At 40.7% G+C, this 15,291-nt stretch overlaps 1 protein-coding gene across 1 annotated transcript in view; it reads left to right on the forward strand.

Moving 5' to 3' along the window:
* The window catches only part of FHOD3 (formin homology 2 domain containing 3), a 270,953-nt gene extending 256,340 nt beyond the window's left edge, over positions 1 to 14,613 (forward strand). The window contains 3 exon segments of the mRNA XM_033169563.1: positions 3,536 to 3,710; positions 6,203 to 6,364; positions 9,255 to 14,613. Of these exon segments, the coding sequence (XP_033025454.1) occupies positions 3,536 to 3,710; positions 6,203 to 6,364; positions 9,255 to 9,337 (420 nt within the window). The 3' untranslated portion in view covers positions 9,338 to 14,613.
* Positions 14,614 to 15,291: the final 678 nt, after the last annotated feature.

Below are 15,291 nucleotides of genomic sequence, written 5' to 3' on the forward strand. Positions count from 1 at the left end.
GAAAGACTTTGACCTAAAATCCTCAGATTCCCCCTCTTCTTCATCATGGGCACCAGAGATTTCCACAACTGTATTTTGACCAGTGGTTGTGCATCCCAGAAGATTCCTTGAGGGCTGAATGTCATGGAGTTGCATTGCCATGACAGCAGCTCCCACAGAAGCTTTTACCATCTGATTCCCACGTCACACTTTTCTACCAGTGGCATGAATATTCTCCACACATATTTCTGCATGTTGAAATATATTCAGCAATCACTGACACACAGCATTTCCTGAATATTTTCATCTGATACCTTTAACAAGAGCCGGTTCCCATTAGATGAGCTTTGCTTAGATTCCAGCATTTTTCTCCTGATTTTTGCAGTCCCTTACGGTGGACTTATTTCAAAGAGAAGGCTAGAGAGCCGCTTTCTTAAATGGTAACTTGCTACATGGAAGTGATTTTTATGTGAGATCGCTTTCACACAGGCAGTTCTTCATGTAAAAAACAGAAGTTATATGCAGGGTTGTGCTAACTAGGTGACTAAATGTTTGAGTCTGCAAGGAAGACTCAAAAAGGCTAATAGCACTAGTTGGTTTTTGCTTTCTGTTGCAGAGTAGCTTGTTTTCTTGAGTCCTTTGTAGTTCTTTTTCTCTTTGCAATTATGTGTGATGTGATTATGGCTGGATCTAGACAAATCAAAGAAGTGTTTCAATTTAAAGCACTGTAAATTTAAACAGGGAAAACAGGTAGAGAAAAATGGGACTCCACGTCGCCATCTGGTGGCACAATGTTAAATTGCAAATACAGTGCATATAAATCACTTTTTCTTTCCCAGTCTAGCTGAGTCCTTGGTTACTTCCAGTGACTGCTGGTGAAATATTGAACTATTTGGACTAAAACTGCCCCAGGGGCTGGGTGTGAAAGGCTGATGAATAGATGGCTGGTTGTGCCTTGATGACCTTCTGGTCTGCTGACCCTACGTTTCCAAGGGGTGGCACTTAGCTGATATCATAGTGGGAAAGTTTTTAACATAATCTCATTAAAAAGAATTATAGGAGAAACTGAGATAGCTGTAGCCAAGAGTCCTTGCAGAAAAGCAAGCATGCCAAGAGTTATGTTGTGCTCAGAGCTCTCTATCCATCAAACCTCCAGGTCAACTTCTAACCACCCAAATCTGACGTGACTATTCCTGGCAAAGGAATTGCCTGCTTTTTCCATGTAGAGGATTTATGGTGCCACAATAAGATATAGATTCTCATTTTGCCTCTGTCATCTCAATGCTTAAACAGCCACGTGATTGCTCACGTTTTGTCAGTACTGTACTTCCTAAATGCTGCTTTCTGTCCTTTTCTGCCCTGTCCTTTGCCTCCGTCTGGTAGACTGATGAAGAAGATGACACTGAGGTATGGTTCTGTGAAAAGAGCATGCCCTCTTCAGGTCCTCTGTGTGCTGTGACATCTGCTAACAACAAAAACACTCTTTTGTTATCATGCATCAAATATTCCATAACCCTCTAAATATCCGTACTGTCTTTAACGTGAGATATTTAGACCTCAGTGTCTTTGGTTTATAGTCCACCGTATGCAGTTTTTCATAATGGCATTGATAAAGTGCATGGCAGTGTTGTAGCTCAAGTCCAGGGTTGCGCAGCTCGAAGGCCCCGCAGACATCCATCCAGATTGTGGCAGGTGTTGGGGACAGTGGCAAACCGATGCCACTCTGTTTGCAATTTTAACCATACTGATTTAAACACATGTAATTAAATCTGCCTAAACCTTATTATCAGTTCAGCTTGCATGTGTAAATTGGGGTTAATGGCAACATTCAGGATAAAAAGCTTTTCATTTATATACTGGGCATGAAACAATCATTTCTCCCTCACACAATTTGCTGTTATCCCAGCATTCTTTTTCATTTCATCTTGTTGGAAGAAATTTAGGAGTTATTCCAAGGTCAGTGTTTTAGGGACCTTTAGAATTAAATATTCTAATTTTGGAAAAGATATTTAAGTTTTTAATGACTGGTGTTTTAATGTATTTTTAATCTTTTGTTGGAAGCCACACAGAGTGGCTGGGGAAACCCAGCCAGATGGGCGGGGTATAAATAAATTATTATTATTATTATTATTATTATTATTATTATTATTATTATTACCTTCTTTTTTCCTGAGAAGGGATTCAGGGTGGCTTACAGATAAAATAAGAACAGCTAAAAACATAAGGGAGGGAAACAAAAATTGAAAAGCCATTACACAGTAAAAGAATTAAAACTATATATCTCTCTGTGTAAAGGACCCCTGGGCGGTTAAGTGCAGTCAAAGGCGACTATGGGGTTGCGGCGCTCATCTCGCTTTCAGGCCAAATGATTGCTGCTGCTGCTGCAGCACTTCAAACCGTAATTGCATTGACAAGAGCAATCAATCAGAATAAGTAGCATTGTTAAAAAGAGTCTCCTTCTAATTTCCTCCAGTTCATCTAATTGAATTTTTTTGTAACCCAATATGCTAGGGAACTTGGGAAACAAAAAACACCCAAGTTGCCTAGCATCTTGGGTTAGAATAAAATGCATTGTTGCCAGTCTAGGGCACTGTGGCCTTCAGCTGGGTGAAAGCACACAAAACAGAGCAGGTGGAAGCCAGCAGAAAGAAAGGGGGGAAAGCAATTCCACCCACCGTCAGAGTCCAAAAGAATTTTTAAAAATTGATACAGAGCTGAGACAGGAAGAGAGAGAGAAATCACCATTCACTTGAGTTTGTGCTCTTGATTAGCTGATGTATTAGCAGATGTAATATGATTATTGGGACCAAGAGAAGAGAAATGAATTAATTATAGTTGAATGTCCTATTACCATTTTACCTTTGAATCCGTACCAGAGATACTCCAAAAAGGAGAGGGAATGAGAGAAACTGGATTGAGGGGAAAGTGTGGAAATTCCGTGATTTGTACTTCATAAGGACAATAGAGAATTAATGGAGGCACTGGAAGCTTACTTACCACATTAAACATCTGTAGGGTTGAGCCTGCAGAAGCAGCCTAAACCATTCCCAAAAGTCTTCCTTGATATTTCAGAGCAAACACTCAGTGCCAGGTGGGCCTCCACAAAGTTGGCTCAACCGCTATCAAAAGAGACCCCCATCAAACTTCAGTTGGTAAAGGCACTTAGAGCAGAAACTCAGATGTTGAACAAAACTCACACAGGGGAAGATGGCATGGGTGTCTGCAGAAATTTTTCAGGGTAGAGTAAGGAATGTAGATACAGTACTCCAAATAAACACAGCTCGCATCAGGATGAGAGGTCTGCCATTTCTGGTACATCGCATGACTTAACTAATGGGTGTTGATTTTTTTTTATAATAATTGCTAACTCTGCATTTTGCTGCCTGTAAAATATGAGTATGAATTATGTACTCCCTGTGTGGTGGAAACGGAAGGATTATTGTCTGTTTGCTAGAACGGCAGCCTGAGTAAGAGAACGTCTTTGAAGGACTGATTTCTTATATTTGCTAATGTGTGATTTTATAAATTAAAACTGGTGGGGAAATTCTTTCCACAGACGGGGAAATTCTGCAGCAGCAGCAGCTCTCCTCCACCTCAGAACCAACCGCAGGGGCTACAATATGCGGAAGATGCAGTGGAACATGAGAATATGAAGGCCGTCTTGAAGACTTCCTCCCCAAGTGGGGAGACCACCGTGTTAGGAGTGCGCACTCGAAGTCGGGCGAGTCGAGGTGAATACTTCAGTTTTGTTTGGGATACTGGGGCCATATGTTACTGTTTCCTACTGTTATTCCTGCTGAAGGCTCATATTTGAGATGCATAACATATGCTGGGTACAGTTTATTGAGAAAATCTATAGAAAGCTATTGCTATTGCCCTTTGAGGAAAGTAGATATGAGTCAATGAAGCTTCAAGGCTAGGAGAGCCATTGTCAGATTTCATGCTGTTTCTTTAAAAAAAAAAAAAACAACCTCAAATAGCAGCTTTCTTGGGTAAGTACTATCACACAGACACAAACACACACACACACCATATCACTCCTGGATGAAGACTCCCTTCCCTGCTATAAATAAAATATACCTTGCTATTTGACTTGTGTGGTGCAAAACATAGTATGTTTCTCCCAATGAGGCTGCTTGGAGGAAGTTGGTCCATGGGATCTTCTAGTCCATGGGATTTATAGGAAGAGTGTAGGGCCAGCCCATCCATGAGGCAGGCTGAGGCAGCTGCCTCAGATGGTGGAACTCAAGGGGTGGTTCCCCTGCAGGCACCCTGCCCAGACACCAACTGCTTGCAACTTCAAGGAGGAATTTCCACTGAGGAAGGATTAACTCCCCACCCCCAGTGAGCGACAGTCCTGATAAACATCTCCTCTTCTGGCTATTAAACATTTGAAAAACAGTGGTAGATCCAATCAAGAAACTTGTCTCATTAGGTTTAGCTCTGTTACGCCTGAGATCCCAAAGGAAATCCAAAGCAGACCTAGGAAAAGAAGCCACAAATCTCCATTCAGCTGCACATGTAGACGGACTCACTTTCCAATTTGGTTTGGTGTGGCATGACTGAATCTACTCAAGAATGATTTACCGGTATAATATTCATACAAAAATGAAAAGATCTCCCAAATCGTTATTTTAATTATAACCAAATATCCACATGAGTTTCCACTAAAGCGTTTCAACGTATTGGGTAGCTGCTTCAAGCATCTAGGCCTTTTATACTGAAGTGGGGATGCCAACCAACAAAGATGAGATCATGATCCTGCTTGTAATTTGAGTGAAGTATTACAGGAATCTTGAAGCCATGAGGAAATTCTTAACATCAGATGCTATTTTCAAAACCCGGAGCCAATTTAGAAGAGGACTGTCAACAGTCTTTGTTGCTGATGCATCCATCCATTTCTGTTTCACATTTCCACTGCCAAATAATGGTTTTGAAATTCAGATGAAGGAGCGCATCACACTAAGCCAAACCATGTCTCAGCACACTCCCGCTTGCTTTCAAGGAGACCAAGATTTGGATTAGCGTGTGATCTGAACCTGAGATTTTGGTTGAAGTCTGTTTTCCTTAACCATGATCTATACAACCTTTGCCTCATTGTTAAAGGTCATGGTTAAACAGGAGAGAACATAATCTTGGTCCCAGATTTGGGTGACACATTTTGGCAAGCCTTGCCTAGGTGCTGTCCTGTGCTGACCTGAGAAGTGGTCCTGAGCTCCTCGCTAGGAGCTGGTATCTTCATGCGGCCATTCTGAGCCAAAGTATGGCTTGTGTGATGTGTGGGCCACACTCTTGCTGTGCAGACTAGCCACAGAGTGAAAGAATTGTGGGGAAAGTTGTTGCTTTGTGTGACCATTGCTTGTCACAAAACAATCCCAGAAATTCAGTGGCTTGTGCTCAGTGGGCTGTCTGATCAGAAGGTCGGCGGTTGGAATCCCCACAACAGGGTGAGCTCCCGTTGCTCGGTCCCAGCTCCTGCCCACCTAGCAGTTTGAAAGCACATCAAAGTGCAAGTAGATAAACAGGTAACACTTCAGCCGGAAGGTAAACGGCGTTTCCGTGTACTGCTCTGGTTCACCAGAAGTGGCTTATTCATGCTGGCCACATGACCCGGAAGCTGTACGCTGGCTTCCTTGGCCAATAACACGAGATGAGCACCGCAACCCCAGAGTCGGACATGACTGGACCTAATGGTCAGGTGTCCCTTTACCTTTTATATTCCTGCTTAAATCTTTATCCAGTTATATCCTATTCAATTGTAGCAGGATTAATAGAGAACAAAAATATTGTGTCTGTAGCAGAGATTCATAATACTTTACATGCATGGGTATAGTATACCTGAAAAAACCATACCTATGGTTTGTGAGAAGTTCACATTTGTGCTCTCATCATTTCCCAGCTATTGTTCCCTCTTCAACTTCTAATACTATAAACTGGTTCAATTACATAAATTACAGTTAAAAAATCTTTTTGGTGATGGTGCTCCTGGATAAGCCCCAAACCAAATTATGATGAGCTATTACTCCCATTTGACCTAGTTCTAGGCAGTTTTCTGGTGCTCTGCAAACTTCGACAAGTCATTTCACAGACCAGAGGTTAGTGAAACAGAACCTGAATCTTGGTGGCCGATATTATAAAATATTAGGACATGCTCTTACTTGTCGAAACCATCAGAACAATGTGGAATATAAAATCATGGCGTGTTGCCAATTCCGTTTCCCAGGTCGCGTTGGCTCGTGGAACGCTGGCAATGACGATTCACCTAACGCTACAGATGATGCAGCAGACGAGATCATGGATCGCATTGTCAAGTCTGCCACACAAGTGCCAAGTCAGCGAGCAGTGCCTAGAGAAAGGAAGCGGTCAAGAGCAAACAGGAAGTCATGTAAGTACACCTGATGAAGGAGAATTGATTGTCCTTTTTGTTTTGTTTATGTACGTGTACACAGGTGCGTTGCATATGCTGTAGAAAAGATCTCTTGGAAGCCATGAATGCAGTACTCAAAAGTACAGGAGGACAGAAGTAGCGTGCTGTCTTTAGCTGCTTATTTTAGAAGGCTGTTGGGGTGGATGGGTTGGCTAAAATTGCAAGGAGTCTAGGAGTGAGACATGTGGATTTCATTAAGGGTCCTCCAACTTTGTCACCCATGGTTTGACTACTGCATTTATATGATAGTTGAATGAATGTTGTTTTTTAAACTGTCACAGGCATGTCAGTATGCAAGGTCAGGATATTCAGACAGAACTCTATGACAACTGAAGAAGTCTTCATATTAGCATTCGAACTAAGAATAAAAAAAATCATTGCCCAGACCCTGCTGCCCCCCTGTCCAAGTGCAAAGTTTCATACATACAGAAACCCTGAGACTGGCATCTCCACAGAACAGAATTCTTATTTTTGATCCAGGGCTAAGTAGCATAAGACAGTTGTGTGTCCCCATGCTTCAGTGTCCTCACAAGTCAATAGGGCATCTGCTCAGAAGTACACTCAAAAAGAAGAAAGGTGGAAATATAACGTAAGAAAATAAAAATAAAATAAAAAACACATGTGAAGTGTTTATCGTCCTGTATTGTTTGGCCCTTGGAGAAGTTTCAGACATTACTGAAATAGTGCTGCCTGCCAAAGATGCAGTCATTCCTGATTTTGGCGGCACTTCAGAAGTTCAAATGGGAACTTGCTGTGGCTATATTTGTACCCACAGCCTGCAGATTTTCCTTGCCCAGTTCTTTGGGAGTTCTCGAGAAGCACCACCAGCTAAATGCAGAAGCCAGTGGGCCATTTGGCTAGCACCTCTTAAAATCCAGGGCCACAGTTAGTCCTTCAGCTTCTTGATTTGATGTATGTAAAGACACATTTTTGGAGGGTTTTAAAGGCATTGTAGCCTTCCCTGAGCCACTGAGATAGGGTGGAATAGAACTCCAAACAAATCAATAAAACCCAGCTTTCTACCGCCTTCTTCATTCTTTTAGCATTTTTGCGAGGTTAGACCAAAGGAGAGACAGCAACAGAGACTGAACAGTCACAAAGTGCAATGAATTGGCAGTCAAGCTGGTTAATGCTGTTGCAGATTAAGAGTGTTTTGCACCAAGCTGCCCTTGGTTCTCATTAGCTTGCATGTGCTTAAGAGCACATTTACTTTCCCCAAAGGGGGATCCTGCATGTGGCCATTTCCTTGGAAAGGTAACACAGACATTTGTATAGAGCAGGCAAACATCCCAGCAATGCAAATGACCTGACACTGGCTTTTCTTTCCTTTCCACTGCAATTCTCAGCAGCCCTTCCCCCATCCACGTGGATACATGACAATACTTATAATTTGCCCATGTGCTTATTCCTTGCAGCTTGCCTTGTATTGGACATTTCTTCTGTAGCTGCTGTCCATTCTTATCCCCTCCCCTATATTAAGGCCCCATGTGTTTCTCATCTTTGCCAGGCCTCCTTTGCTTCTAGGGGAACTGGGGAGCAAAAAAATTGATGGTAATGAATATGCTATATATTATTCCATGGTGCTGGTTCTCGTTTGTGTTCAGTGGAAAACATCAACAAGGAATAAAGACTCTATTGATGTTTAGGCAGAAACCCCTTTTCACTAATCTAATAAATTCCAGCTCTCTCACCAGCTTGATGTTCAAAATCTCAACATGACATTGAAGTGAACCAAAGTCCGCTTCAAAATGGATCCATTCCTCAAGTGTTTTCGGGTAGCTGCTCCTTAATGAAAGTTATATGCAACTGAACCACATATACCTGAAATGCTAGGTTAGCGTCCATTAAGCATACTTACTGCTCATAGGCTTTTTGCAAGAGCGCTATTCACAAAGCCTACATTCTTATCCATCTCACAGTCCTAACAAATAGAGAGATGTTACACTCATCACCCAATCTTGATAGTGTACTCTTAATGCTGCTGCAAACCTGCCTTAAGAAATTCAAATGTATCCTATCCATTTGAAACAGTGGAATGAATTCTCTTTTGAATATTTAAGCTCACATGAGAACTTGGCAGATTCATTATTCCATGGGCACATTTTGTGGTGCATATGTATTTCATTTGTAAATATCTTTCATGAATTCCCACATTCTTAAACACACAAAGCAGTCTGAGATTGAAGTACTTAAGAATGTGGAAACAGAGAATCACAGAATCTTTGATTTCGGAAGGGGTCCCAAGGGTCATCTAGTCCAACCCCCTGCAATGCAGGAATCTTAGCTGAAGCGACCATTTACAGTGGTACCTCTGGTTACGTACTTAATTCATTCCAGGAGGTCCGTTCTTAACCTGAAACTGTTCTTAACCTGAAGCACCACTTTAGCTAATGGGGCCTCCCGCTGCCACTGCGCCACCAGAGCACGATTTCTGTTCTTATCCTGAAGCAAAGTTCTTAACCTGAAGCGTTATTTCTGGGTTAGAGGAGTATGCAACCTGAAGCGTATGTAACCCGAGGTACCACTGTAATAGTTATGCTTGAAAAATTCCACTGATGGGATTTTTATAGCATTCACAACATATATAAAAAATCTATGATTTGGTATGACAAAATTAAAATGTCTCCAGAATACCTTTAAATACCTTTAAAATGTCAAATACTGATGTAAGCACAATAATAATTAGTAGTATTTCTCTGTTAGAATGCACAAATTACTCTTCAGGAAGGGAAAGCTTTGATTCTGTACTTGTAGCTGCTATTTGGCTGGTTATATTTCTGCATTTAGTCTAGTAGCACCTTCATCCTTTCTTTCTTTCTTTCTTTCTTTCTGTTTTGTGACTGCTCAGTAAGGAGGACACTTAAGAGTGGACTGACACCAGAAGAAGCCAAAGCACTGGGTCTGATGGGCACTTCAGAGATGCAGGTGTGATAACAGCATCCGTGTCAACTGCAAGAAGAGTCGTTGTCATATAAAGGCACAGGCAGACAGGCTGCCAACGGTCTTTCAGTTTAGCATTCTCCCGTCAGTTCCACTTTGCTGCTTTCCCCATCATCTTTTAGATTCATTTTCATAATACTGAAGCTGGCAAAAAAGTAGGCAACACAAAGGGCTAAAATTAAAAAAGTGTGTAACAGACCAGTAAAATTAAGTCAGGGCTGTGGGGGAAAGAGGTGATGTGGAAATTGCCTAATGCTGTTCTGTCTTGTTCATGCTGCATTGATGTGGTCTCTAAGAAGGTTTTCCGTATTTTGTATTTTGTGAAAGGTGTTTATGTTCATTTTCCTTGTGACCTTTTGTAATAATTGTAAAGTACTATATTTGTCAGTTCGAGGGCAGTTCTTTAAATAGGCAAACTAACTTCTGTCACAGTTGCTATGACCTCTCTGAAGACAATGTTGTTAAATAGAAACATGCCATGAATTTTTATCTTTCCACCAAAGAATGTAAAAATGTATGTCTACTTGTGTATATACCGAGTATGTGTGTGCATGTGTGCATGCACACACACACACACACACACACACACATGCCTACCAAGTCCAGGTGCCTTCAACTTTCAAGCATCCTGTCCTGCATGAAGGGAAATCCTTTTTACAGGAACTCATTCCACTAGGACATTTATATACCGGGACCTCTCACAACATCTACATGCACATTCAACATAATAGCACAGGTGCACAGGGATAGCACAGAGTACCTCTTGTCACTCAGCTGTAGAGATGTATATATAAATTATAGCAGTATGCCAGCAACTAGCCAGAGACAAAAGAGGATTTGCTGTCAAGGTCAAGTAGGAGTTTTGTGCACATGCGTGGGCTGATTAGGCTATTTTCTTAATCTGATGTAGCAAAGCATAACTGTGTCACGCCCACTGGATGAATTATACAAAGGTCCTGCTACACTCCTTTCCAGTTACATTTTCAACACCACCACAAACCATGAAAACACAACGCAGAACGCAAGACAACAGGGAATAGAGACAGTTGCCGTCCTTGCACATGGAAACTGTCCCCCATCCCCCAAATAATGGGGATATTTAAACATCCAGAGACTTCCTTTCCGAAGTGTATGGAATGTAGTTTAACGAATGTATTTGAGATAGGTTTCTTCTGCTTATTTCCATGGCTTTCATGGAGCAGCTCTTTAGAAACACCCTATCTTGGAAATATTCAAGAATCAAACACATTCAGTGTTTCCCCTTTTCTTGAAGACTGGTATGAAAGGGAACTTTTTACACTTGAACATACCTCTAAGCTAGTGGTACTAAAGAAGGCATAACGATTGCATCACTGTTACCATGCCAGCCAATTGCTCAACACTTGAAAAACAAACTTGAGAGAAAGTTGTACATCATTCTGCCGGATTCCAGTCACAGCCTTTATGTGGAAAGCCAAATACTGGCCATACAACTATAAGAAAAGAGTGAGAAATTCCATCTGTACGTTGCTTCTCTCACTCAACTGCTGGGTTTTGTCCCATGAGTTACTGTGCTATTAACTTTGACCTAGCCCCTCTAAAGGGAAGTTTGTCTCTTGTAACAGCTACCGTAGGGCTCCTGGATAATGTGTACTCCCTCAATTTTGACATACTGTTTATTTAGCGATTCTGCAGTGATATGGGGTTTTGTTTTTTTTAATAAACCCAGTCAGTGTGCATTTTTTACTAAAGAGGGAAAGGCACTGGCCAGTAAACTGAAGGAAATTGAATGTATTTAATCAATATTTCATTTATTTCAGGAGAATGAGGTTAGTCTCTGGAAGAGGGGTTCCTAAATCCTTGCTATCAAAAGCATATCCCCCCACCTCCTATATCAAAGGATCTTCTTCCATAATAAAGTAGTGAGTTATTGCAAATTTCCAAAATGATATGGTTTGAGAAATGACCTGAAACACAACTGGTAAGCTGGTTGAAATGCTCAGGCACAAAAACAATAATCTATGTTTACAGTTGCTACAGATCTTATACTCTAGAAGAGCACACACTGTCATTTTACATTAACCAGGATTTTTGGTGGTAGTGGGGAACCATCCTAAATGGTTGCATTTACCTGTCTGCTTGACAACATCCATTTGTCCAGTTTTATGATTACTGAGATTTATACCTACTTTTCAGTCAAATTCCCAGTGTACCTTATGAAATTTCATTTCTTAACAGGCACTCTTGTCATAAGCACTTCTGGTACTTATTGAGCCAGAACATATTAGGATTATACGATGATACATATATACCATTTTTCTAGAGAGCAGGGGGTGAGAGGTCCTGCTTCCCTGTTCCTGTAAAATATGGTGTGTCCTTAACTGCCTCCTATTTAGACAGTAGCCCAGTACTCCAAAAAAGCACATTTTATACATGACAAGAAACAAATGTCCTTCAAGGATTGCCATGCTGCTCTTTTTATTTACCATTGGCAAATAAAACCCTCTCAGATATTTCACCAGAATATTTTTATAATGCCAGTGGAGTTTTCCCACAGGAAATGTTTTCTAGGTTGCTGATATGAGTTGGGATTCAAAGAGCCACTTGAGCTCATGCACAAAGATTTCACTGGCCCAACCAAAGTCATGTCATTCTCTTTGAGTACCCAGTATCTATCCCAAACAACCATCTGTTTTGAAACTACTGTTTCCAAAACAGTTTGCAATGCAAAATAGTGGGAGGGGACTTCTTTTTGTATGGAAACACTAACATTTACCAATCCAGGAGCTCATGAAATGAGTTTCATTGAATCCTCACCCGTTTGTTATAAGTTTGGCCACAGTTACTCATCTGGGATTGACAAACCTCCTCATGTGTTCCAAATGAAATGTGCTCATGATTCTAGTTTGCATGCAAGAAAGAGACACCACAAGGGAATCTATACCTTCAGTTTGCCTTGAAGGTTTTCAGTAATGTACTCCAGTTCTCCAGTGCTGCCAAGTGACTGTTCACACATCTGCCTGATGTTATGCTGTTCCTTTGATAAGGACATAGACAGATACTAGCATTTATCAGGCGCTGCCAAAAAAATCTAATTGTTTCAAGGTTTTGAAAGTGAACAATATCCAAGTCAATCCTATCTTCAAACTGAAGGATAATTGTCAGTGGCAACAGTACATTTCAAGCACAGTAGCTACTGAGCGATGCAGCAGAAATGCCCAAAGGAATTGCATGCAACATGCTTCAAAACGTGCTATCACAGCAGAACCTACATTTTTCATTCACCGCTGCTTTGTTGGTTCAAATATCAACATAACAGATTTCAGATGTTATGTAACAAGGGAATCTATTTGTCCACTGAGCCATACCTGTCATTTTCTCGCAAGCCTTAATAATTGTTTTCTTGAGTTCAAAAGAACTCTCGGCTAAAAATGGCAATGCAAAGGATTCCTCAGCATGCATAGTGTAACATTCGAAAAAATGCACCAAAAGTAACCAAGCAGTTTTCTTTAGAAGCAATATGTATTTTGAAGTCACATGGTTCAGTCTCCCCTTCTATTCTGAATATAGGTTGTAGTTGGTTAAAAGCAAAAATGTTTAAGGTGTGGCATGTGTGATGCTTTAGGTCACAATGCAAAGCCTGGCAACATGAGCAAGGCTATCCACTGCCTTTTAACTCATACAGCATTCTGTAGAGTTCATTCTTCAAAAACGTTGGTAGCTCTTACTAACTTCTGCTGAACTTTCTAAATCTGACCCCCATTTATTAAAAAAATGTTTTCAGTCAATGGCCTTGAAATGAATTGCTTTAGGTTGTATATATGCTGCCTGCTTAATAGCAGAGGGTGCTTACCCGTGCTGCATCTCTCACCCCCCATCCCGACCATGTGCACTTTTCATTCGTCCGTAAACACTCAAAAGGTTTTCTAGAAAGCCATACTCAGGCAATTATTAGCAGGAATTCAAATACCATTTTAGATTTGTAAACTGATGCAGTCCTGCTGCTGGACGCAAGAACATGGCAAGTACATGCATAGTGCAAGCCTATATGTCTTCTTACATGTAAGCCACGTTGAATTCAATGGACTTACCTCCCGGTAAGTGTGTTTAGGCTGGCAGCCTAGGTGGGTCAAGTCCAGGTTTCTTAATTTATATATATATTGTTGCTAGTAATATTCAGGGAAAGTTGTGTAACATTAATGAGACTTGGATTTTCGACACGATCCACTTGTAAGTTCTCCTGTGCAAGTTCCATTTGAGTGCTCTTTCCCATGCATTTCAGTGGCCCATTCATTTGTGCAGGAGAGCCTTGCGGTGAATTCCCTATCTAGTCTTCTACACTTTTCAAATAGTTTTGGATTCCTCCTCCATCCAGAGTGGTAAAGCAAAAGATTGCACTTTCACAAATAGCCTCCGTATTCTGTAAAGCACAGAGAGCTTTGTGTTTTCCTGGTCAAAATGAAGCATTTCTTTATTAGAAGCTGTAGTAAAAACAATTTCCACATTTATCAGTTAATGTGAAGTGGGGGTGGGCTTCACATGCAGTTACTTAACAATTCACTTAGATACATGACTAATTCAAAGGAGCATTTCTAAAGACTGCTATAATTTACACACATGCAAGGGGGGGGGATCCTTTAATTTTGAAATACTTTGACTTTGCTACCTAAAGCATAGGTATGGATGGCTTACAACTATCATCACTAAGTTTTAAACAGCTGTGAAATACAAGGTTTTTTTGTGAATGAAGAAGCCATGGGCTACCTTTCCCTTTTCAAAGGACTGTCTTTGGACTCTTTTGTCTTTTCTGTGAACTGGGAATTGAAAAAAGATATAGTTCTAAAGTAGAAAAGGACACGTTTCTAGACAAAGAATTATTGTAAAAATGTGGTAAATGTGACTAGACTTTGTTTTGTGTGTAGCATAGTGTAAAATAAGCTTTTTTCCAGCAGTGTTATTCTATGAATTGTAATTTAAGAACAAGCCATGCATGGTCAAATATATATCCTGCAGGGAACACACACGCACACCATTGTTCATTTTGTTGTTTTCCTGGCTGTAGGCAAAGACCTGTAAAATGTTGAATTTAATATTTCATCCTCAGTCTTTACTTAATGAAGAACTTGAATTAACTCACCCTCCCCCGCAAATTTCCTGCCTCCCAGCCCCACTGATAATTTGTCGCAATCTTCATCCAGTTTTGGCACTACATTGAGTATAACAGGAGTTTCCTTTTAAAATACTCAACACCTTCTCTGCTCCCAACATTACTCTTCTGTTTTAGATTTTTTTAAAAATTGTGCCATGCAGGCTTAGAATATTGACCATTGACCTGTGCCAGAAATCTCTGATCTAATTTTAAAGTTCACTTCTACGCCTTATGTAAACACATCATGCCAATAAAGCTTTCTAATGCACTGCTTTTTCTTTTTGTGGGAAGGGGGGGTATATTTGTATATTTGTATCCAGACCATCACTGAACAGCATTGTTTTAATTCTACGCTCCCCTTTTCATGATGCAAAATGTTAAAAGGGAACTTTTGGTCTCACTGGCTGTCCCTGGTAAGAAGGAGGTCATACAGAATGGTCACAGGAAGGTTGGAAAACATCTAACATATTTTGGCTACAGAAAAGGGAATAGAATGGAAGAAGCTGCTGCTGGCCTGACGAAGATGGAGACATTGTGCTTGGTGTAAAAAAACCACTGAAAAGAAAGGAAGGCTCACAGGTAGTGATGGAGAAAAAATTTATCAGTGGAATGAGGTGAGCATAGTCCTGGCCACATGTTGCTTCCTCCTAAATAAGTGGCTGCCATAATTTCCGGATTTCCAAATCAAACATTTTTTTTTTTAAAAAAATCCAGATTCTATCTTTAGCAGAAATAAGCCCCGGTTTCTTTTGCTTTATCCTCTTTTTGACCTTGAGAGTTGCCTTGATTTTCCCCCTTAAATTTATTTTCTATAATT

This window comes from Lacerta agilis, chromosome 14 (genome assembly GCF_009819535.1).
Source record: "Lacerta agilis isolate rLacAgi1 chromosome 14, rLacAgi1.pri, whole genome shotgun sequence".
In the NCBI taxonomy this organism is placed as follows: Eukaryota; Metazoa; Chordata; class Lepidosauria; order Squamata; family Lacertidae; genus Lacerta; species Lacerta agilis.